A 26,607-nucleotide genomic window follows, 5' to 3' on the forward strand; every position below is an offset into this window, starting at 1 on the left:
CACAAGTACTCCTTTTCTTTTTGCAAAGACAGACTAACATGGCTGTTACTCTGAAACCTGTTATAACATGGTTTTGCATTAAAGATATTTCATTTTCTTGACTGATTTATTAATTATACTGCATTGAAAAATCTGCATGTCCTGCCAAGCCTCTCTGTTGTCCTAAAAGGTTTTTTTGGTGGTTTTCAAAGAACAGCTGCTTATTTGGGAATGTTTTCCCTGACTTCAAAAGCTAAAGCCAAACTTTTGAAACTGACAAGGAGATCACTGTTCTGGTACCCATAGTTTATGTTGTCAAGAAACAAACACTTGTCCTGTGAGAGTCCACAGAAGCTATTATTTTGTTACCAAGAATACTGGGCTTAAAAATCCACACTGAAAAGAGATTCAAACACTGACATGAAAACAACAAAATTCAAAGCACTCCAATTGCAGCCTGTATTAGATAAACCTGTTTAGGAAAATAATTTGGAGATCCCTTGTTAGATTCCTCATTGTCATGTAAAGTTAGTCAGCCAATAACAAAATATTTATATACTACACCCACAAAAACTATGTTAAAACATTAAGATTGAATAGTCAGGCATTCAAATATTAGGAAATGCCACAATTAAGGTTGCCTCTGCAACCTTGATTCGACCCCCCTGTGCATATGCATTATGATAGTCTTTAATTATAAAATCACATACTATATTTTCCCCACAGGACCCCGGGCTCATTCAGTGCACAGGATGGACAATGCACAAATAACAAGCATCTATTCAATGTTATCTTTTATCTGCAGTGTTCAACGTGTGGCCCTAGCCCTATTTAATCCATACTATTCAAACCCTGCTCTGAATACACAACTATTAATTTCCTTATGGACTTTTCTGTGGCACTCATTGCTATAGAATCTGAGTGCTCCAGAAACATTAATGAAATTTATCTTCACATCACAACAACTCTGTGAGATGAGGAGGTGGTGTTACCCCCATTTTATAGATGAAGAACTGAGGTACAGAGAGAATACAGTCAAAAGCATCCACTAATTTTGGATGCCCAAACTGAGATGTCTAGGACCTGATTTTTCAGTGCACTTAGCAACACATAGTACTATATATGTTCAAAGCTCTCCACTCATTGACTTCAGCTGAGGCTGTGAGCACTCAGTACTTCCACAAATCAGACCCCAGGGTCTCATGTTGTGTGCCCAGAAAATGAGGAACACGCAATTAGTGACCACCAAGAAAAGTTTTGTTTAAGTGACTTGCTTAGCATCACATAGAATCCAGCCCTCCAGGGCAGCATTCAATTAATGATCTTTTCTCTTCGTACAATCCACTGCCTCATTCACTTCCAATTTCTACAATAAACGAGGCAGAAGTCCTACCACCCACAGCCTCCTACACAACAAAATCCTTATTCGTCCTCAGAGGAGGTCCACCGTGTTCACTGAATGAGGTAAGGGTCCTATGGAAAAAATATGTGATTATGTAACTGAAGACAGTCTCATAATACACAGGTACCACCAGGGGGATGGATTAAGGTTGCACAGACAACCTTAATTCTGACATTTCCTAACTTTTGATTGTTTGACTTTGCAACCTAAAAATGTTAATGTAATTTGTGTGTGTAAGAAATAAGGTTGAAAGTGTCTCATTTGCACTGAAGTCTTTAACTTACCAGATATGACTGACATTGAATTGTCAATATTAGCTCTGTTACGAAAAATTTATCGACTCTCTCTATAATGCTATATTCAGAACTAAACCTGGGTTGAGTTTACTCTATTTGTATTCAGAATACACATAAGAGCAATATTCCTTAGAAAGTGATATGGACATGAGTACAGAAGCACCAATAAATACTAAACTTATTAGTGGTGAGTGACTGAGGCCAAGGAGCATTCTTAGGGTTCTGTGGGTTATTATGGTTCTTTGTCTGAAAACTGTCTCTACACTTAACCAACCTCCTAAATTCAAGACTCCTAAATAAGGCAGACTTCACAACTTTGAAGGAAAGAGAAGTTTGGAAGGGATGGGGAATGAGAATTTCACTTAACTCAAATTATTCTGCATGGAATTCCAAAGCAAGGCACATCATGAATTTTTCTGTATTACTAATGTCTGTGCACAAATGCAATAGAAATCAGGATGTTATTCACACTAGCTAGATGCAAATCTGGACTTGTTGGCATCACATTTAGTGGGATGATTCTGATAACGGTAGATAGTGTACTTAGAAGAGATAAAAAGGAAAGAAAAACTGGAGGAATAGCACTGTATCGTAGAAATAATTATGAGCTACAAATAAACAAAGAGGAAAAAAACACCTTCAGACCAGCAGGACTGGAGGGAATGAAATATTACTGGACCATTTCTCAAAAGTTTTTAAGCTGCAAGATATTAACTGAGAGAATTTTGTTTAGCTACAAGGTAACAAATACAGCTAACCATGAATCAAAGAATACAAACAATCTAAGTTACACAAAAGACAATTCATGTGCCAGAAAGCAGAAACACCAACAAGAAGGAAGACATCCTGGATCTACTGATAAGGAGAAAATCACTGAGTACATGTGAACAACAGGGAAGCCTGGAACCAGTGACCATGCACTAATTGAATTTAGCATAGAAATGATTATTAGGTATAATAGAAATTATACAGAAGTACATGGGTGTCAAATTTCACGCATGACCATTTTAGCAAATTAAAAGAAACAAGCAAGTAAGATGTAATGGGAAGAAGTGGCATTGAAGATTTCTGGGTTACTCCTAAAAGACATCATACCTCCTACATTACCACTGATAAAAAGACTGTGTAGTACAAGAAATGGCCAACATGGTATTACAAAGGACAGCTCAAGCAACATCAGATTTTAAAAAAATGTTCTGGAAACAAACAAGGGAGACAACAAAGCAAGGACTTAGTCATGTAGGACTTACAAAGAAAGTCCAGGAAAGCAAACAACCAAAATGAGCTTGTTAGCCAAATAAATTAAAGGGGATTAACTGTGGCTTTTACAGGTATACAATATCAGGAGATGAGGTGGAAATACTGCAATACTAAAAAGAGAGTCAATCCATAGATAAATTAGGAAGATTAATTTAATGACTAGCTGAGATACTCCTTTTATGAAATTTGCCCTCAATAAGATTAAATTATATTTGAATGATTAGAAAGGAAGGAAGACTCTGTAAATATAAATTAAGAACAGGTGAAACTGGTGAAAGAATATTTGAATATACATACATAAACCAGTCCAGATTATATACATTCTAGAATCCAAAGGACATTCAGAAACAAATTACTCTACCACTAAGAATTAGACCTAAAAATCATGAAGAAATTGAGAAGTAACCGAAAACTAAAATAAAAGTAATATTAATTTTCAAAAAGGGAAAAAAGAGCGATCCTGGCAATTACATTGATGTAAATGTAACAGCCAGTCCTAGCTAACTATAAGAACATTAAGAAGCAAAAAACAAAGGTACTTAACAGCTAGAGGACAATGGACTACAAAAGTTGAAATCACCGAATCATGGAGTATAGGAGAAATACATGAGCTTACAAAAAATAATTCTTGCTAGAAAAAACTTACTCTTTTTTATTAAATAAGTAGAATATTAGCTCTTAAAGGGGACATAGTAGATGCAATATATTTGAATTCTGATTAAGCATTAGATATTGCGTCCCCTAAAAACTTCATGAATGACTGAAAACTATCTGAATGACTAGGGAAATTAAATGGGAAATGATAAACAGCAGTGACTGTGGGAGTCAGCTACACCATCACTAACTTCTGTGATATATGCAACCCCCAAGGAGATTACCCATATTCCTGGAGCTCTGTGTGCTGGTGACCTCCCAAGCTGCCCTGGTGACCCTGCCAGGAAGGATCCTGTCTTTTAAACTCAGACCTTACATTTACCCCTGCTGATTTCCCAGGAAAAATGAGTAAATTCCCAGTATGGATTACGAGAAGTAACTTGGTGTGAGCTGGAGGGAGCCGACCCTGAACACCACTTCATACTCAGTAATGTACCCAAGTTAGACAAATTGAAGAGGAGACTGAACCCTGCAAGCAGGCCTGGGACTCACCAGCCCCTTCCCCCAGCCAGTCCTACCCTTTCCCTGACTGGCCTAAACTGCTCCAAAAATGGCTTCTCCCCTCTCCTGAGCTCCCAGGGAAGGGCATCTCACTCCCTACTGGGTGCTGAGCAAACTCTGAGTCTGCCCTTGTCTTCCCTTTCCTACCAGTGACAGTGTGCCTCTCCCTGAGCTACCAGCACACAGAGCCCCAAGAATCTAGGGAATCCCCTTGGGGTTTACATATATATTCATAACAATGTCCTCAGACAGTTTCACCCCACTGGATGCCTTCAGATGGTGAATACTAAAGGACAGGGACCTGACACTGGATTTAGTACAGTTTACCAGCTATGTAGCACTGAGTACAGATAACAGGAACAGAATTCTATAGGTAGTTAGGTAACATATAATTTAAAATCTATTTCTGTATAATATACCGTGTAATAACTGATTACCATATTTACATTATTATACAGCAGCAAGAGTTTGCTGGGCAGTTAACTATTTTGTAATTACAGGTCTAACCATTATTATAAAGAGTATTTAGAACATAGTTTTCTTCCCAGTGAAAAAGCAATACCAAAACGTGTGTGTAAATGTCATATATATTCCATAAGGACATATATGACACTTAATTTACTGCCACATTCCAGGAAACAAGGTAGACATATCACTGAAGTTTTCACAGAAGTTACAGTGGAAAGCCAATAAATGATAAAATAAAACTGAATATTTTCAAGGTTATTATAGAAATGTGCCTGTACTAGATAATTCCTGCACTCTAGTTTAACAGTGAACATTTAGACCCATCCCATTTTTTATTTATGTTGGATGTTAGCTCTTTAATTATCAAATTATGAAAAACATATAAATCATTTTTTTTCTATTATATGACCAGTGAAGAAGCACATTTTACCCTCCCTGCCTGTACTACAATATCAGTCAGCAGCAAGAGAGCAGCAAATCAGACAAAAACTCGGAAGAAATAAGGTCATGGACCCAACTAAGGAGTTAACTGTTGTTCCAGATTTTTGCCGATGAGAGACTAACAATATTTTTATTTTTTTCCTCTTTTCTTTTAAAGGAATGCTATAACAATTCTGAAAATAGAGGAAAGAAAATGTTGCACTTTTGCTCCACATCATTTTTGAAGTGCAAATCAAAGTAATCTCATCTTCTCTCAAAAACCTTACACTCAGGCAAGCACATACCAAAAAAAAACAAACGGTATTTGTAGCAGGAGGAACCTTTTATATTGACATGAACTAGAAAATAACGTCCAGAGTGTGAATAATGCGTGTCATATTGTTCGCATTTATTCTAACCAACTGAAAGGTTCCTTTCTATAGCAATGAGTAGGTTTCTTCTTACTCCATAACATTTTCAGTACTTAGACTTAGACTTAATTTTTTATTAGCTTATGGGACATTGTAAGGAAAAATATGTTGACTTTACCTTCACAAGACAGGCCATGAGAAGTAACTCCAGAGAGGCTTTCTCTGCACACATTACAGAAGGTAGGTCGGGCATGGGAGCAGGCGTACCAGTTATGCATCCCTGAGAAATGTTCCACATTAAACTGTGCGGTCTAGTAAGGGAGAAGTTAAGACAAATTTGCAAGTACAGAACACAGCTACAGAAACTGCAAGTACTTAGGAGTTCCATATTTATGCTGGAAAATTCAATGTGGAGAAGTAAAGGAGACTAAAAGCTCTCTCAAAACCAAGAGCCATAGTAGCATGAATTGTACTGGTAAAATAAAGGTTTAACACGAAACTGCATTTTAACCTTACAGGTTTTTCACACTCCACAAGACTGTATGTCTTGGGTTCTGCGTACCATAGAGCTTGGTATATTAAATCAATATTTATCCTGAAAGAAGAACAACATGCACTGAAAGGGATATTATCTTACCTCATAATGTTCTCTAGACTGTACAGACTTCAGTGAGCTGATCCAGTCCTCCATCTCTTTTCTGTTCTCAGCACACAATATTAGCCTCCGGAATGGAGTGATTATCTGAAAAAGACTTCTCAATGTAATGATTCTGAATTTCATAGATAGGAGAGATCATTACAGAATGTAACATCTGACAAGCCAATTTTTTCTCTCTGATAATGCAAGTGAAATGCACACCCTAAAACTATATGATAATGAAAACCTTGAATATCAATGAGTTGTGGTTTTTTTTAAATCACTGTCTTAAAATGGCAAAGTGAACTTTTCTCATTTTAAATTCCCAGGTTTTGTATCAGGCTTTCACATGGGCTTTAAAAAAAATGTATTAATTATGTCTCTTTTTCAGCTCTTTATCCATATTTAAATGTAAAACTCCCTGCAAAGCTCTAAAATTGCTAATAAATCTTTCCATAAATTATTTTAAACAGATGTCAGTTCTGTTTCATAACAACATTATAGCAACTGCAAAGTCTATAATTACTGTAGGCGAAGACAAATCATACTGATACACAAAAGCCGGAGATTCATAAACATTCTGCGCATTTCTCATTTCAACATTGGTGATGACATTGTATTTACATAATTATTGTAATCAAATATAAAAACTTGATTTATGAGTTAATATAGGAATACACCTACACAAGCTGTATAATCAAAAGAGACAGAGCAAAAAACAAACAGTTCAAACCCTATGCAATGGTGCCTATGCAGAGCTTCAGTGCGCTCTTGGAACAGGTTGATGTTGTGCAGGGTTCAGTAGTCTGGATTTAGATCTTAGAGACTGTATTCATCTTGAAATCTGAAGACTGCTGAATCTTGGAGATTCAGAGTAAAGGTGTTTTTTTCTTCCCCCACTAGTAGATAAACAATTAAAAATAACAGTAAGGCACCAAAAACTATCAGCTAACTCCCACAGAAATTATTTTGAGCACCGCACTAAAATAGATATTGTAGTTGCTTTGAGAACAATGAAGGAATTTAAAATAAAAATCTAAGTAGTCAAAGGAAGAGTCATTTGCTTCTTCTGCAAAAATTAAAAAATAAAAATAAAACCTTGTTCAGTCTGAACATGTATTTCATTGTCCATATTGCCTACATTTGGAAATTATCTAAGTAAAGCGAAGGCATAAACCACAGGAAAACTGTTAATTTTCTCTCATGGTGTTATAATGTTCTTGTAACATTTACAATATATACATTATTAGTAAGTAATTATTTACAACTGTTTTTACTCACCCGGTCACCACGAGATAGCCTCTGCTCCTGGTTTGTGCTATGCAGTTCTTCATTAAGCTGAACTGCACTTTAATATATCTGACAAGCAACCTAACTGAAACACAGCAGACTACAAGTCACATGGAAGGGCAGCACAAACCTTTAAGCTTTTTTTTTTTAAAATACACAAGCTGCACATGAAACTGAAGGACTCCACTCTGTTTTCTATTTCCTTCAGTCTTCCCCACCCTTTTTTTGATAAGACTTATTAACATCTGTCCACTTCTCTTCCTGACTAAGAGTTAATGCAAAGAGCACATCTTCTCTCATTAGTTAGGAGCCAAATGGATGCTTTATTACTTCAAAATGTTTTTCTATGACAGCTCATCAAATGAAGCACAAAAAAGCCATTAAACCATAATGTTTCCAATAACAAGCACCGGGCTTCATTGAACTCATAGATATTATTTGTACAAATACTTCCCCCAGTCTTTATTTCCCAATATACTGTACGATATCATAATAAAGATACCCTTTTATAGCTTTAAAGTAAGGACAAGGCTGCCTTGGTCACACAGCTAGGTCAGAGCATTTCATGTTAATTCCTGCCTTCTGACTACCAACAGACAGTGTAGTGAAACACATTTAATCCAAAAATACATTTAACTACCTTTGCTCCTTAAAGTTCCTCTTGAAAAACCCTTGATAATCTTTCCAAAAAAATACAGATAAAATACATATATATCACTGATCCCTTATCTTTAGTAATATCATTCACATAGAATCCCTTAATTGAAAGGGACAAAAAGTCTCTTTGCCAAAATAACTCATGTATAACCATACCAGATATTCCTATAACAATACATTTTTATTTAGTATTTGTTCATATAAGTTACAGCAGGCTGTAGTAGAGTCATTAAGTTATACAATTGATGGCTACATATGAATGTTAGATAAATTATTATTAGAGCTATTAAAATAAACACACTGGAAAGTTGGAAGAGCCCCACATATTTGTAGATACAGGACGTAAAAGGCTATGAAGACTAATCTACTTATATTCTTTCTGCTTCGCACACTTCCAACAACAAGCTTCAAGGAACAGTCAGTCTGGTTATTGTAAGGGAGCCAGACATACAAAACAAAAAGACAACCTGATGTTATATGAAATAAAAATACCTATGCTGGAATAACATTAAGTTTCTGACCTCCAACCAAGAGAAGCAATGAAGCTATGAATTCAGGTTCTCTCTATCCTTAAGGGGTTTCCTGGGATTGAGAATGATCTTAGGTACCATACAATACCCCATCCTTCTCTTCTCCATTTATACTGAAGGCCCCTCTATATGGGAATATTCACAAAAAGTAAGCTGAATCGACTACATTTGACTAAATTTAAAGTGTATTAAACCTCTGTGTGGATGCTTTAATTCAGAAATAAAGTGCTCTTAGTTCACTTTAAAGCATACATACAAATACATTATTTCAACAATGACTCTTTTCCAATGGTATTGCACTGCAACATCATATTTAGTTTCTTTTCTATTATTACTCAATCCTTACTCCACAGATGGGCTCCCCTACTCAATTTGTATTTGTATTTTTTTTCTCTTCTCCCTGGAATTGGAAGAGAAAAAGTACCGAAAACAGCAACAAAAATTATTAGGGACATGGAACAGCCTCCATAGGAGGAGAGAGAGATTCATAGACTTTAAGGCCGAAAGGAGCCATTATGATCATTTAGTCTGACTTCCATATTGCCGGCCGCAGAACCTTGTCCACCCACTCCTGTAACAGACCCATAACCTCTGGCTGAATTACTGAAGTCCTCAAATCATGATTTAAAGACTTTAAGTTAAAGAGATTCCGACATTTACGCTAATTTAAAACAGCAAGTGACCCGTGACCCATGCTGCAGAGGAAGGCAAAAACCCCCAGGGTCTCTGTCAATCTGAGCTGGGGGAAAATTTCTTCCCAACTCCAAATATGATCAGTTGGACACTGAGCATGTCAGCAAGACCAACCAGTCAGACACCTGGGAAAGAATTCTCTGTAGTCATTCAGAACCCACCCCAGCTCTGTCCTATCTCCAGCCACTAGGGATATTTGCTACTAGCAGTCGCAGGTGGGCCATATACCATTGTAGTCTTATCATACCATCCCCTCCATAAACTTATCAAGCTCAGTCTTAAAGCAAGTTAGGTTTTTTGCCCCCACTGCTTCCCTTAGACAGCTGTTCCAGAACTTCACTCCTCTGATAGTGAGAGCCCTTCATCTAATTTCAAGCCTAAAATTGTTGATGGCCACTTTACATCCATGTGTCAGCATTGGCACTTAGCTTAAATAACTCCTCTTCCTCCCTGGTTTTTATCCCTTTGATGTATTTATAGAGAGTAATCGTATTTCCCCTCAGCCCTCATTTGGTTAGACTAAACAACCCAAGCTCTTTGAGTCTCTTCTCCATTGCTCTGATCATCCTTGTAGCCCTTCTCTGCACCTGTTCCAGTTTGAATTCATCTTTCTTAGACATTAGCCTTTTTCATAGCTGCATAATATTGGCTGCTCCTTAGTCATCGTGCCATCAACCAATACACCCAGGTCTTTCTCCTCCTCCAAAAATTCTTAAGCAAAGTAAGCAGTCATGGGATAAAAGGGAAGGTTCTCTCATGGATTGGTAACTGGTTAAAAGATAGGAAACAAAGGGTAGGAATAAATGCTCGGTTTTCAGATTGGAAAGAGGTAAATAGCAGTGTCCCCAGGCGGTCTGTACTGGGACCAGTCCTATTCAACATATTCAGAAATGATCTGGAAAAAGGGGTAAACAGTGAGGTGGCAAAATTTGCAGATGGTACAAAACTACTCAAGATAGTTAAGTCTCAGGCAGACAACGAAGAGCTACAAAAGGATCTCTCAAAACTGGGTGACTGGGCAACAAAATGGCAGATGAAATTCAATGTTCATAAATACAAAGTAATGCACATTGGAAAACATAATCCCAACTATACATATAAAATGATGGGGTGTAAATTAGCTGTTACCACTCAAGAAAGAGATCTTGGAATCATTGTGGATAGGTCTCTGAAAACATCCACTCAATGGACAGCGGCAGTCAAAAAAGCAAACAGAATGTTGGGAATCACTGAGAAAGGGATAGGTAATAATCATACTCGTTCTATATAAAACCATGGTACACTCACATTCTGAATACCGCATTCAGATGTGGTCGCCCCATTTCAAAAAAGATATATTGGAACTGGAAAAGATTCAGAAAAAGGGCAACAAAAATGATTAGGGGTATGGAACAGCTTCCCTTGAAGGAGCGATTCATAAGACTGGGACTTTTCAGCTTGGAAAAGAGATGACTAAGGGGGGATATGATTGAGGTCTATAAAATCATGACTGGTGTGGAGAAAGTAAATAAGGAAGTGTTATTACTTCTTCTTATAACACAAGAACTAGGGGTCACCAAATGAAATTATTAGGCAGCAGGTTTAAAACAAACAAAAGGAAGTATTTTTTCACACAATGCACAGTCAGTCGTTGGAACTCTTTGCCAGATGATGTTGTGAAGGCCAAGACTATAACAGGGTTCAAAAAATAACAAGATAAATTCATGGGGGATAGGTCCATCAATGGCTATTAGCCAGGATGGGCAGGGATGGTGTCCCTAGACTCTGTTTGCCAGAAGCTGGGAATGGGCGACAAGGGATGGATCACTTGATGATTACCTGTTCTGTTCATTGTCTCTGGGGCACCTGGCATCAGCCACTGTTGGAAGACAGGATATTGGGCTAGATGGACCTTTCGTCTGACCCAGTATGGCCATTCTTATGTTCTTGATGTTAGTACCTTAGTGCATGGCCTTCCACTTTGCACTATTAAATTTCATCCCATTCATTACTCCAGTTTTCAAGATTGTCCAGATCTTCCTGAATGATATTCTGTTCCTCCTCCATATTGGCAATACCTCCCAACTTTGTGTCATCCACAAATTTTGTTAGCACACTACCACTTTTTGTGCCCAGGTCAGTAATGAAAATGTTAAATGAGATTGGTCCTAAGACCGATGCTAGAGGAACTCCACTAGTAACCTCCCTCCAGCCTGACAGTTTTACTTTCAATATGACCTGTTGTAGTCTCCCCTTTTACCAGTTCCTTAGCCACCTTTCATATCCTTATTAATCCCTATCTTCTCCAATTTAACTAATAATTTTCCATGTGGAACTGTATCAAATGCCTTACTGAAATCTACTGAGTTCCCTTTGTCTAAAAAATCAACTATCTTCTCAGAGAAAAAGATCAGGTTTGTCTGGCATGATCCACTTTTATAAAACCATGTTATATTTTATCCCAATTACTCTTTACCTCTATGTCCTTAACTACTTTCTCTTTCAAAATTTCTGTCATGATTGAGGTCAAACAGGCCTGTTGTTTCCTGGACCACTCTTCCCCCTTTCTTAAAAATAGGTACTAAATAGGTACAACCCCTGACTTTTGGATTCATTAAAAATCCTTGCTATTGGACTTGCAATTTCATATGACAGTTCCTTTAGTATTCTTGGATGGAGATTATCTGGGGCCCCCAATTTGGTCCCATGAAGCTGTGTGAGTTTGACTTCCACCTTGGATATGATAATTTCTACTTGCATATCCTCACTTTCATTCCTGCCACTACCTCTAAACTCCTCATTACCCTTATTAAAAACTGAGGTAAAATATTCATTTAGGTGTTGGGCCATGGCTAGATTATCTTTAATCTTCACCCCATCTTCAGTGTTTAGTGGTCCATCTTCTTCTTTCCTTGTTTTCTTTTTAGTTATATGGTTATAGAACCTTTTACCATTGGTTTTAACTTCCTTTGCAAGGTCTAACTCTGCTTGGCTTTTGGCTGTTCTCACTTTTTTTCCCTACACTTTCTGTCCTCCAAAAGGTAGCTCTCCTTGCTAATCCATCCCATCTTCCATTCCTTATAGGTTTTCTGGGACTGTTCAGTTTGAAAAAGAGATGACTGGGGATATGACATAGATCTATAAAATCATGAATGATACAGAGAAAGCAAATAAGGAAGTGTTATTTACCCCTTCACATAACACATGAACAAGGGGTCACCCAATGAAATTAATAGGCAGCGGGTTTAAAACAAACAAAAGGAAGTACTTCTTCACACAACACACAGTCAACCTGGGTAACTCACTATCGGGTTGTTGTGAAGGCCAAAAGTATAAATGGGTTAAAAAAAAATTAGATAAGTTCACAAAGGATAGGTCCAGCAATGGCTATTAGACACAGTGGTCAGGGACACAACCCCATTCTCTGGGTGCTCCTAAACCTCTGACTGCCAGAAGCTGCGACTTGATCAATTTCCCTGAAGCATCCGGCACCGGCCACTGTGGGAAGACAGGATACTGGGCTAGATAGACCATTGGTATGACCCTGTGTGGCCATTCTTACATTGGCAGGGTCTGTCCTCAGATGTTTCTAGTACATCTCTATTTTTGTGTCATCTACATATTTCTTCCTCTTTCTAGATTATTAATGAAAATATTAAACAACATGATCTCCCATAGCAATCAATGTAGTACCTCCACTTACTCTTATCTGTATGGCATACAATATGCTAGGTGCTTTACAGAAAAGTAAAAAAACCTAGGTCCCAAGCTGGAAGAGCTTGCAATTCAAAGACAGAGAGAAAGAGGAAGAACTCTAACAGGAAACACTGAAAGTGGAGTTGAAAAGGTAGGATCAGAACCAGGAAAGCACTAGTTCTCTGAAGACTAGGAGACATTTAGGAGGTACAAGTGTTCAACCACATCAAAGGCAGCAGATAGGTCAAGAATGATGAAGAGGGAGAAAAGGCCTTGGATAAATTTTACTCTCCCTTTTTATCCCCCTTCAGGTGCAAATATTTCTATGCTTCCCCTATTGTTTCCATCCCTGAGGTTATCGCAAATGAGAAGGCGAAAAAAAAGCTCTTGCGATGACACGTTTTCCAAGCACATGCAGTCCTCCCGCACTGATAGGGCACAGCTGAATGCATGGAGGCATTCAGTGGCAGAGTCCAGGAAAGAGCAATGAGAAGAGGCAGGATGCAATGATGAGGCTAATGGGGAGCAAACGGACATGCTCAGGTGTCTGGTGGAGCTGCAGGAAAGCCAATAAGAGCACAGACCACCGCTGCATCCACTGTACAACCACCTGCCCCTCCTCCCCAAGTTCTATATCCTCCTCACCCAGACACCCAAGAATGCAGGGGGGGGGGAGAGGGCGCTCCGGGCACCCAGCCACTCTACTCCAGAGGATGGCCCAAGCAACAGAAGGCTGTCATTCAGACAGTTTTGATTTGTAGTGTAGCTACAATAAGCAATGTGCCATGTGCTTCCCTCCTCCCCTAGCCCACCCGGGCTACCTTATCAGTTATCTCCCCATTTTTTTTAATTAATAAAGAAAGAATGCATGGTTTCAAAAGAATAGTGACTTTTTTTCCTTTGCCAGCTGTGATCGAAGTGGGGAGGGTGGTTGGCTTACAGGGAATTAAAATCAATGAAGGGGGTGGGTTTGCATGCAGCAGACACACACACAACTGTCACACAGTAGCCTGGGCAGTCGTGAAACTGGTTTTCAAAGTCTCTCTGATGTGCAGCGCGCCTACCTGTGCTCTTCTAATCGCCCTGGTGTCTGACTGTTCAAAATTGGCAGCCAGGCGATTTGCCTAAACCCCCCACCCTGCCATAAACATCTCTCCCTTATTCTCAAAGATATGGAGCACACAGCAAGCAGCAATAACAATGAGAATATTGGTTGCGCTGAGGTCTAACCTAGTCAGCAAACAGCGCCAGCAAGCTTTTAAACGTCCAAAGGCACATTCTACCACCATTCTGCACTTGCTCAGCCTACAGTTGAACTGCTTCTTACTGTCCAGGCTGCCTATGTATGGCTTCATGAGCCATGGGAGCAAGGGGTAGGCTGGGTCTCCAAGGATAACTATTGGCATTTCAACATCCCCAACAATAATTTTTTGGTCTGGGAAATAAGTCCCTTCTTGCAGCTGCTCAAACAGCCCGGAGTTCCTAAAGATGCGAGTGTCATGCACCTTTCCCAGCCATCCCACGTTGATGTCGGTGAAATGTCCCTTGTGATCCACCAGTGCTTGCAGCACCATTGAGAAGTACCCCTTGCGGTTTATGTACTGGTTGGCAAGGTGGTCCGATGCCAAGATAGGGATATGTGTTCCATCTATCACCCCACCACAGTTAGGGAAACTCATTGCAGCAAAGCCATCCACTATGACCTGCACATTTCCCAGAGTCACTACCCTTGATAGCAGAACGTCAGTGATTGCATTGGCTACTTGAATCACAGCAGTCCCCACGGTAGATTTGCCCACTCCAAATTGATTCCCGACTGACCAGTAGCAGTCAGGCGTTGCAAGCTTCCACAGGGCTATCGCCACTCACTTCTCAACTGTCAGGGCAGCTCTCATCTTGGTATTCCTGCGCTTCAGGGTGGGGGAAAGCAACTCACAGAGTTCCAGGAAAGTGGCTTTACACATGCAAAAGTTTTGCAACCACTGGGAATCATCCCATACCTGCAAGACTATGAGGTCCCACCAGTCTGTGCTTGTTTGCCGGGCCCAGAATCGGCCTTCCACTGTATCAACCAGCCCCACTGCCATCATGATATCCCAGTTGCCACATCTCATGCTTTCAGGGACGTCTGTGTCCATGTCCTCCACACAATCGTCCTTGTGCTGTCGTCTCTTAGCCAGGTTCTGCAAATGATGCAGTATAATGTGCAAGGTGTTTACAATGCTCGCAACAGCAGTGGTGAGCTGAGCAGGCTCCATGCTTGCTGTGCTATGGCGTCCGCATGGGTAACCCAGGAAAAAAGGCGCGGAATAATTGTCTGCAGTTGCTTTCATGGAGGGAGGGTGGGGAGACTGACAACATGTACCCAAAACCACCCACAACAATGTTTTTGCCATCACGCATTGGGAGCTTAAACCAGAATTCCAATGGGCAGCGGAGACTGCGGGAACTGTGGGATAGCTTCCCACAGTGCACCGCTCTCTGAGTCGATGCTAGCCACGGTGGTGAGGACACACTCCGCCAACTTAATGCGCTTAGTGGGGACATACACAATCGACTGTATAAAATCAATCTCTAAAAATCGACTTCTATAAAGTAGACCTAATTTTGTAGTGTAGACATACCCTGTAGGGTAAGTAACTGTTCTTTCCTCTGGGTGACTGTCCACCCAGATTCCACTCTGGTGACCAACAAACAGTTATCCTCATAACTCATATCCTCAGGGCCAGTTGGGAATTTTTAGACAAAACTTTTTTCCATCGGAAAACAATGATTTGTCAAAACAAACTATTTGAGGGGAATAGTTGGTTCCAATTAATTTCCCATTTTGAAAAAATATTGAAAAAAAGTTGAGATTGTTAAAATGTCCTGTTTTGAAATTTATGTTTATTAAAGGTTAAAAAAAGGTTTTTTTAGATATAAAAGGTCAAATTGAAAACAAAACATTTTGAAATTATTAAAACAAAGCATTTTGATTGACCCAATCTCTTTGTGGAGGGTGTGGGGGTCTGAAACAGTTTGAGTTGAATTTTTTTGTCCCAATTTGGGATGAGAAAAATTTTGAAATCTTGAAAAACTCTTGCAGGACAAGAAAGCCATTTCCCACCCAGCTCTAGCAGATGCCCAGTTGAGGAGTGACTGTACAGTAGCTCTATCAAAACTGCCATTGACCCTGGAAATTTCTGCCAGCAATCAGTGGTAAACTGAAGTTGTGAATCAAAGTCCATGTTGCTACTCTACATATCTCCGGTACGGGGATGTTACCTAAGGAGGTTACAGAGGCTGCCTGAGCCCTCGTGGAATGAGCTCTCACCTATTCAAGTGGATCATTCTTAACCGAAATATAACAAGTCCTGACAAAGTCCAAAACCCACTTAACCTCTGGGATGATACAGATTGCTTCTTAACCCTTTCATAAAATGCCACAAAAGAGACTTGGTGTACATGTGAATGGCTTGGTCCTAGCCAAATAAAATGGCAATGTTTTTGGGGCATCTAATGTGTGACGTTTCAATTCACCTGGGATAGAATGAAGTTAGGGAAGGAAACCAGGAGGTGAACAGACTGATTGAAGTGGAAGTTGGAAACCACCCTAGACAGAAATTTCAGATGACGTATGAAAGTGACTCTGTCCTCGTGAAAGATAATGTAAAGGGTGGTACCAGGAGGGCCTGGTTGTCTTATGTCCTCCTACCTGATGTAAAGACTCTAAAAAGACTGTCTTCATCAACAGGTGGTAAACAGAACAGATAACTAGTGGCTCAATGGGGAGCTCATCAGTCCAGTTCACATTAAGTTAAAGTCCCAGAATGCAAGGGGTTCCTAGACCCGTGAGAAAACATGTGAGCCCTCTGAGGAATCTCGCCACTATGGGGTGTGAAAAGATAGTGTAGCCTTGTATAAGAAGATGGTTCACAGAAATTGCTGTCAAGTGTACCTGTATTAAGCTAAGGGACAGACCTGATTGTTTCAGATAAAGTAAATAGTCCAGTATAACTGGAATCAAGGCTACCACCAGCAAACGCTGACACTGCGCTGGCTAGACAGAAAACCTTTAACATTTGGCACTGTATGTCAGTTTGGTTGAGGGTTTCCTGCTTTGAAGCAAGATGCAGCATAGCAACTCTTTCTATAGACATCAGCAAGCCAGCATCCAGGCTCTGTCAGGTGCAGGGATGATGAATCCAGGTGCAGGATCTGGCCATAATTCTGCAAGATGGGTTGCCATGTTGATATGTTCATGAGGTCTGAGTATCAAAACTGCCTGGCTGATAGTGGGGATATCATGACCTGCGTCCTGCTTCAGTTTCCTCAAAACCCTGTATACCTGTGGAAAGGCGGACATCAGACCAGGAGCCCAAGTGATAAGAAAGGCATCCAAGAGGGATCCCAGACTCACATCTCCTCTGGAGCAGAACCTCTCGCCCTGGTTAATGTGACAGGTCACAAAAGGGTCTACCTACGGGAAACCCAATCTGCAAAAGATGCACAGGAGGACTGATTTCTTGAGGGACCACTTGTGTTATTAAACAGGACAATGATCAACTGTTCTCCATTCTCACTTAAAGTAGGACAAGAAGTAAGAGGCTTAATATACATCAAGGGAGATTTAGGTTTGATATTAGAAAAAACTTTCTGACTATAAGGGTAGTTAAGCTCTGGGACATGCTTCCAAGGGAGGTTGTGGGATCCCCGTCATTGGAGGTTTTTAAGAACAGGCTGAACAAACACCTGTCAGGGATGGTCTAGGTTTAGTTGGTCCTGTCTCAGTGCAGGGGGCTGGACCTGATGAATTCTTGAGGTCCCTTCCAGCCCTTATCCAGCTATTTATCCAAAAATTCTTTTTGTCTGCCTGGAGAACCCAGTTTGAACTATTATAAGTGAATCTCTCCATAGGGTGGCTTCAAAGGAGCTAATAACCAAAAAAATTATATTAGCATCCCTCTCCTCCTAGAGGAGTTACATATAATTCCACAATATCACATACACAACTGTATTTTAATATAATGGACACCAAAGGTATTAAACTAATTCAATAAGGTTTAACTTAATTCCATAAGGTTTGCCTAGGATATTGCAGGATTTTGTCAGTCTATCATACTGTGCATTTTTACAGAGGCACAATGTTGCCCTGACCTCAGTTGGGTCCTGCAATGAAAGCCCCAAATTGCATTATTCACTATAAATTTGTGAGTGATGGTAACATTATAATTTTAACACATATTGGAAAGGGATGAGGGCAGATGAGGGAGGGGGAGTTAAGAAAATCTAAAGAAACCATAAAATATGGTTTCATTTTTTAAAAACATCTCATGATTTTTTTGGGGTCTGACTCGTATTTCTTGTATTTTTGGGGTAGGCAATACTGCATTTGACTTGGGACTTGGGTGCAACCTGAACTGTGGGACCGCTGAGCCCTCTGTTCCACCAACCTGGGCTCCCTCTCACACTGTGATGCTGTTGCTAAGCCACAAACCTTTGTCAGGAACTGTACTTACACAGACATCCACAGGCAGGGACACACCTAACTGTGTTGCATGCTTCTCCCAGCCACTCATGAACAAACTAAATAGAGAGGCTCCAGCCAATTCCCCCCAGCTTCCCAGCCTTGCACCCCAAAACTGTACCATCTTGCACTAGTCAGAACCTGACCAGTGTAAGTTCATTACATTCGCCACTTCTACAAAGAAAAGTGGACATACACCAGCCTTTGTAACCTAAGCAGTTTTCCCAAGCACTGTTTTAGGTAAAACAGATATCTTAACTACAGAAAGATAAGTGATTATAAGTAATAAGCATAGAAATGAAAGTTCGTTACCTAAAAAATAAAATAAATTCGCAGTCTAAGTTCTATAAACTAAACTAAACAGCATTTGAATCAAGCAGTGTCTCAGCCTGATAGATAGTACAAGCAAGTTATAGATCTTGAATACACAGGCTGGAACTCTCCTTCAGCCCAGGACCACCTTCCCAGTTCAAAATCTTTGTCCTCCAGACATGTTTCTAGGTTTTGAGTTGTGGGGGGAGTGAGGTTAAGTGGTGATGTCACTTCCCCTCTTTTATAGTTTCTTCCAGCTTGCTGGAAAGATCTATGCTTGTGACCCCATGGGTCAAGCATTCTCCATTGTCTACGTGCCCTTTCTGAGAAGTCTCAGTTGTATACAGATCCTGGCATAGTCGTTGGGAGTGTGGGCCATCAGCACATCTGGCTACTCCACTGTTGTACCTGAAAGGCTGGTTGTGGATGTTCCCAACCTCACAACATATTTCAGTAACACATATATAGTAAAACTTTGTATCTTCACATACAATGATAGCACATACAATCCAACAGGATATTAATGTTCAACAGATCAAGACTGTCACGGTTGCTTCCCCACTCTGAACTCTAGGGTACAGATGTGGGGACCTGCATGAAAGACCCCCTAAGCTTATTCTTACCAGCTTAGGTTAAAAACTTCCCCAAGGTACAAACTTTGCCTTGCCCTTGAACAGTATGCCGCTACCACCAAGCGTTTTAAACAAAGAATAGGAAAAGAGACCACTTGGAGACATCTTCCCCCAAAATATCCCCCCCCCCCCAAGCCCTACACCCCCTTTCCTGGGGAAGGCTTGACAATAATCCTCACCAATTGGTACAGGTGAACAGAGACGCAAACCCTTGGATCTTAAGAACAATGAAAAACAATCAGGTTCTTAAAAGAAGACTTTTAATTAAAGAAAAGGTAAAAGAATCACCTCTGTAAAATCAGGATGGTAAATACTTTACAGGGTAATCAGATTCAAAACATAGAGAATCCCTTGAGGCAAAACCTTAAGTTACAAAAAGACAGAAAACCAGGAATATTCATTCCCTCCAGCACAGCTTATTTTACAAACCATTAAACAAAAGAAAATCTAATGCATTTTCTAGCTAGATTACTTACGAACGTAACAGGAGTTGTAAGGCTTGCACTCCTGATCTGTTCCCGGCAAAAGCATCACACAGACAGACCATAACCCTTTGTCCCACCCGCCACCTCCAGATTTGAAAGTATCTTGTCCCCTCATTGGTCATTTTGGGTCAGGTGCCAGCGAGGTTACCTTAGCTTCTTAACCCTTTACAAGTGAAAGGGTTTTGCCTCTGGCCAGGAGGGATTTTATAGCACTGTATGCAGAAAGGTGGTTACCCTTCCCTTTATATTTATGACAAAGACTTTTAAAAATCATACCTCACAAGGCATACTTTGTACAAAACATATCATAATTATATGACAGTGGTGAATATGGGGGTGTTTCAGGGTGTTGCTTTGAGGCACAGAGTGCCACAGACATTCTGTAATATTATAGGTCACAAATATTTTAAACAGATAGCAACTAACAACAGAGAGGCAGGTGAGCAGCACATGTGGAACTTGAACTGAAAATTGGAACAACCCTGGATGTCTTTAAATAGTTTTGCCTTTATAAAAAGGCTAGAGAAAAAGTTTTGTAGTGTCTGCAACGTACCGCACCCAATAAAAGCATACCTATTGTATTAACTGGTTATATTCACAAACAACATAAAAGCACATTTACACACACAAAAATGTTCAGAAGCAGATTCCTTTTAAAAAACCTAGAGCTCAAAAAAAGCACACTAAGAATCTCAGTTACTGCTGTGAAAGTAGAATGAATTATATTGAAATTATAATTCATTAAAGAAATGCTACTTGTTGAAATATAGTTGTCAGGAAGAGAAACATTAAGGAATGTGAGACAATGGGTCCTCAAACTAATTAACTTAGAGCTCCTACTGAGCTAGGAGATTGGTAAACGTTAGTATGCAAACAAGATATGTATGTATATTTGTCAGTTTCTGCTTTCTTTTTCTCTTATGTTAAATTGGCTTTGGCTTAGCTGTATAAATAAGTTATCTTGAGCCTCAGAGAGGGGCTCACATCTGGGTACATTAGCCAAGCGCTTTGCTAATAAACAGAGTGGTCTGACAAATTATGTGAGTCCTGAATCTGACTTTGACACTGCACAGGGTAAGTAACCTTCTCTTCGTCTTTGAGGAGTGTCCCTGTGAGTGTTCCACTTTAGGTGACTGCACAGCAGTGCCAGTCAGTGGAAGGAATGGGCTTCAAAGTTGTAGTCATGGTGGGTGATAAGATGGTAAGTCCAAATGGAGCATCTGATGATGAATGCTGCTCTAATGCATAATGTTGTATGAATGTACAAGTTGACACCCAGGTTGCTGCTTTGCAGATGTCCATTGTGACGTTGCACTCCATATGTTTTATGAAAATATGTTTATAAGTGTAAATATGATGTAACTGGAATATGCTTCATGCAAAAGATCTCTTGTAAGGTATCATTAAAAAGCTTATAATCTTCTGAGTGTTCATCCTATTTGTATGAAGTATGTAAGTAAGTATGTATGAAGTATTACTCTGAGGTCCTATTGTAATTACGCAAAGTGTGGGCCATTAATGGTGGCTTAGGATCTGGATGGCTCCCATAAACTGGAACAATTGGTTATAAATGGCTCTGTTTACTTGTAAGCTTTCCTGTATAGTTGGTGCCAGCAAGTGAGGAATGAAGTCACACAGGACATGTGAACATGTTACATGATACTGGAATCCATCTTAAACCTGGTGCTTTTCCATTTAGAAGGAAGGTTGGGAACCCAAAGAGAGATAAAGGATTCTTGCCTTGTGCCAAAGATATAAAAGGGGATGGAACAGAACAAAGGGGGCTGCAGTCATGAGAAATCCCCTAGCTACCACCTGAGCTGGAACTAACAAGAACTGTACCAGGGGAAAGAATTGGGCCCAGACTAAGAAGGAGTCTAGTCTGTAAAAGAAGCTTATTGGAACATCTTTGAGTGTGAGAGTTTACCCGTAATCAGTTTCTTAAATGTATTAGGCTTAAACTTGCATGTTTTGTTTTATTTTGCTTGGTAACTTACTCTGTTCTGTCTGGTATTACCTGAAACCACTTAAATCCTACTTTTTATACTTAATAAAATCACTTTTGTTTATTAATTAACCCAGAGTAAGTGATTAATACCTGGGGGAGCAAACAGCTGTGCATCTCTCTCTATCAGTGTTATAGAGGGCGGACAATTCATTAGTTTATCCTGTACAAGCTTTACACAGAGTAAAACAGTTTTATTTGGGGTTTGGATCCCCTTGGGAGCTGGGTGTCTGGGTGCTGGAGAGAGGTGACCTGCTGAGCAGTTTTTGGTTAAAGTCTGCAGCTTTGGGGACATGGTTCAGACCTGGGTCTGTGTTGCAGCAAACTAGCATGTGTGGCTCAACAAGGCAGGGTTCTGGAGTCCCAAGCCATCAGGAAAAATGGGCTCAGAGGTAATTTCTGCACATCAGGTGACAGTCTCAAGGGGATCTCTGTGACCAAACCTGTCACATCCATGATGGGGACATTGTTAAGGAAGGTTATCGAAGCAGATAGAGCTCCAGTGGAGTGTGTATGGGTCCCCACTGGGGGTTGAAGCCGTTGTTGACGATACAAAAGTCAATGCATCCAGAGATTCATCCTCTGTTTAGATATGGTACCTCCTTTTGAGCATGCTGTGATAGACAGAAATAATTCTGGTGATTTTCAAAAAGCCTTTGTTCTCTCGATGTAAAAGACCAGCATCCTTTTTACATCCACGGTTTGGAATACTGCTTCTTGTTTGTTCCCATGGGGTTTCAGGAAGAACGATGGGAGATGAATGGGTTGTTTCAGATGGAATGAGGCAGCAACCTTAGTTAAAAACTTGGGATGCAGTCTTAAGGTAATTTTATTTTTGAAGAATGTTGTGTATGGTAGGTATGCCATTAGAGCTCCTAGCTCCCCCACCAATTTGGCAGATGTGATGGCGACAAGGAAGGCTACCTTAATTGAAAGGTGAAGTAGTGAACAGGTCTCTAGTGGTTCAAGCGGTCGTCTGATAAGGCCCCATAACACTACATTAACTTCCCATGATGGAGTAGGGGTAGATGGGGTAGATGTTACAAAGGCTCTTAAGAAAATGCTTGGTGGCTGGGTGAGCGAAAATCAGTAACTCATCTACCTTATGGTGGAAAGCTGTGACAGCTGCAAGGTGTACTCTGACGGAACTCATGAAGAGACCTGATTTCTTATGTTCCAATATATAGACCAGTATCAGAAGAAAAGGAGAGTAGACTGTGTGATTTATTTATTTTGGCCCCATATAGTGAATCACCTCCTGTCAGGGCTAATTCCCCACTCTGGTACTTTGAGTGCAGAAGGTGGGGGCCCACAAGGATTCTAAAAATTAATACTGGCCACTCCACGCTTGTATTAAACTCCCAAGGTTACAGCTTTTCTCTGACCTTGGATTGGTAGATGCTGCCACCACCCAAGTGCAGAATCCCTTTGAGAGCCCAGGAAGGCACATTTGGGAATTACTTCCTGTGGGGTACCCACAAGCCCTTTCACACACATCCCCTCTGTGGAAGAGCTGAGAAGAAAAATAAATGGAAATCAGCTGTTGCCATCAGCTAATTAAACAACGTGCACAAACCTCTTAAGACACAAAGATCCAATTTTTCATTAAAAAAGGTAAATTTTATTAATTAAAAAAAGAAAGAAAATACATCTGGGAACTCAGACTATTCCTAGATTTTAAAAGAGCAACTACAAGGATTAAGCACCAAGAATAGCTTTCTTGAGGTCCAGCTTAAAGGTTACAAGTAAAACAAAAGTGCCTGGGGTTAGCACAGAGGAATCCACAAGCCATAACGAAATAAAAGGAATAAATTGCGTCTTCCTAGACATTTCCTATCTACTTACCATATCTGGGGTTTTAAATGAGTAGTTTCTAGGTATATACTGATGATTTTTTCATACCTGGCCAAAGCTTCTTACAGCATATCTGCTGCCCTGTCCACCCCTCCCCGGGAAAACAGACAGACAGACAAAAGGGGAGTCTTTTTTTTCCAATTTTAAAAAGTTCTAGCCTTCCCAATGGCTCTTTTGGCCAGGTGCCCACTCACTTCCTTTTACCTATGCATACCAGTGAGACTTTTTAACCCTTTACAGGTAGAGCAATTAGAGAACAACTACTAAGAGGGATTTTATAGCTACTGGCTGGCTGGGTGTCCACAAAAGGGTGCTACTCCCCTCCCTTCATTTATCACACCTCCATTTATGTAGTTATGTATGTCGAGTAGTTGGTCTACAACTATTTAACAGAACATCCCTTACTTCCTCTAAGCAGGTAATTTCAGTTTCTCGGAGCCATGGAATAGCCATGCCTTGAGGTGGAGTCTTGTCAGGTTCAGATAGTGAACTTGGCCAGCATCTTGTGAGAGGAGATGAGGTAGAAGAGGAAGAGTGTGTTGTGGGCACACAGCCATTCTTTAGGAGGTAAAGGAACCACGGTTTGCCAGGGCCACGTGGGGGCTATCAAGATGACTTTGGAACTGTCCATTCTGATTTTGTGTATGACTCATGACAGAAGCGGGGTCAGTGGGAAGGCACACAGTAGGGGTGCATCCCATTTGATGAGAAAGGCATCACCCAGAGAATGGGGACCCAATCCTGCTCTGGAGCAGAACTGTGGACATTTGGCTTTTTGTGTTGTCCTGAAGAGCTGTACAGTTGGGAACCCCCATGGTTTGAATATATTCTGTAGTACTCAAGGGTCCATTTCCCACTCGTGATCCTGGGAGAATTTTCTGCTTAGTGCATCTGCAGTGGTGTTGTGGCATCCTGGTAGGTAGGAGGCTGAGATGTCGATGCTGTGGCTGATGCACCAGGTCCAAAGTAGCATGGCTTCCATTCATAGGTACTGTGAACATGTACCCCCCTTACTGGTTTATAGAGAACATGCAAGTAACGTCGTCTGTGAGGATCTTTATGGTTTTGTTCTCGATCAGAGGTCGGAAATTGGAGCATGTATTGCGAACCGTCTATAGCTCCAGTAGGTTTATATGTAAGAGGAATTCCGATGGGGACCAACAGCCTTGGATAGTATGAGTCTGCACGTACGCCTCCCAACCTAATAGGGAAGTGCCTAGTGATCACCACCATTGGAGGGTTCTGTAAAAAGGGGACTCCTGCACAAATCTTGTTTGGTCGTGCCCACCACCATTGGAGTCTTTTACTTTGTTTGGCATCATAACGCATTTGTTTATGCTGTGTCTGTGCGGAATGTAGACTGTTCAGAGCCAGGCTTGCAGGCATCGCATGTGCAGTCTGGAGTATTTGACGATGAACGTTGTTGTGGACATGTGGCCCAACAGTTGTAAGCAAGCCCTGGCCAATGTCTGCAGACTGTCTGATGTTGTGGAGATCAGACTGAGTGAAGCTGTGAACTGTTGTCAGGGCAGAAAGGTCGTAGCCTCCAGAAAATTGAGGGAGGCTTTAATGAACTCCATTTTCTGCACAGGTGCTAATGTTGATTTTTGTGCATTTATTTGTAGGCCTAGACATGTGAAAAGAGCTACTGTGTTTTGAGTAGCTTCAAGTGCCCCTTGTTGAGTCAATGCTTTCAGGAAACAATTGTTCAAATAGGGGAATATTATGATCCCTTGTCTGTGGAGGTGAGCCGCTGCCACCGTGAGGACTTTCGAAAATACCCGTCGGGCAGTGGAGAGTCCAAAGGGCAGTATTTTGTACTGAAAGTGGTCTGCTCCTAGAACAAACCCAAGGAACCTCCTGTGTGAGGGATGTATTGTTATATGAAAATGTGTCCCCTGGAGGTCGAGGGCTGAGAACCAGTCCCCTCTTTCCAGTGCTAGAATTTTAGTTGCTCATGTGAGCATCCTAAAGCGTTGGATCTTCAGAAATTAGTTGAGTTTTTGTAAGTCGAAACAGGACCTCCATCCTCCAATTTTTTTCTGGGTTAGGAAGTATTGTGAATAGAATCCCTTCCCTCTGTGTTGCGTTGGTACTGGTTCTGCTGCACCTAGGTGTATAGGTGGTTTACCTCCTGTCATAGCAGATGTTCATGAGAGGGGTCCCTGAAGAGGGAGAGGGAAGGAGGGTGGATAGGAGGCTGCTGTAGGAGACCATGGTCCAGGGGGAGTCCGTGATTTGGGCTCAGACGCTGGGCACGGAGATTTCTCCATCATAAGGCGTTTCAACTGCAAGTCTCTCATCTTCCTGGTGCAGGCTTTCAGATTATGGCAATGTGAGCACTTCTGTGGGATGTGTGACTCACCAACGCAGCAGACACACTGCGTGCCCATCAGAGACTGGAACAGAGAGTCTGCACGTAAGACAGAGTTTAAAACTCAGGGAGCTGGGCATGCCCCTCAGAGAAGGCTTTTTCCCCAGAAGGGAGAACAACTACTCTATTCTAAAGGGTCACTAACAATTGAAACTTAATTTCCTAATATGAGAGCATTTTTTTAATAAAAGGGAAGTAAAGTAAACAGAGAAGGAAAGTTAACTATAAGCTAATCAACAATTAACTTTTAACTGAATAACTATGCTATTTAGGTTGAGTACTGAGGCACTGCTAAGTGCTCCGACTCCAGCAAGGCAGTAGAGAAGGAAGTGGGGGGGGAGGGAGGAAAGAGAAGGGAGGTTGTTCACACCGTGCTTCATAACTGCCTGAGGCACTGTGAGCAGAGACCGCGCTTATGTGACCCAACCAGGCATTGCTACTACAAATCTCTGATTACAAGCACAGGGCGCATGATTACCTTAAACTGTGCACCCACAAGGATACTTCTCGAAGAAGAATATTTTAGTTCGTGCCTACAGGGTCCACATGGGGTAGTTACAGTGCAGCACTTTGGTGCATACTACTATTTAAATCCCTGTAGTTAGA

The 26,607-nt window shown here is 40.7% G+C and overlaps 1 protein-coding gene across 1 annotated transcript in view; it reads right to left on the reverse strand.

Annotated features, from left to right (window-relative positions):
- Positions 1-26,607, reverse strand: part of DGKH (diacylglycerol kinase eta) — a 257,951-nt gene that overhangs the window by 79,494 nt on the left and 151,850 nt on the right. The window contains exons 5-6 of the mRNA XM_077811963.1: positions 5,989-6,093; positions 5,530-5,662 (exon numbers count right to left, since the gene is read on the reverse strand). Coding sequence (XP_077668089.1) covers positions 5,530-5,662; positions 5,989-6,093 — 238 coding nt within the window. The remainder of the gene's footprint in view (positions 1-5,529; positions 5,663-5,988; positions 6,094-26,607) is intronic.

Source organism: Eretmochelys imbricata, chromosome 1, assembly GCF_965152235.1.
Source record: "Eretmochelys imbricata isolate rEreImb1 chromosome 1, rEreImb1.hap1, whole genome shotgun sequence".
In the NCBI taxonomy this organism is placed as follows: Eukaryota; Metazoa; Chordata; order Testudines; family Cheloniidae; genus Eretmochelys; species Eretmochelys imbricata.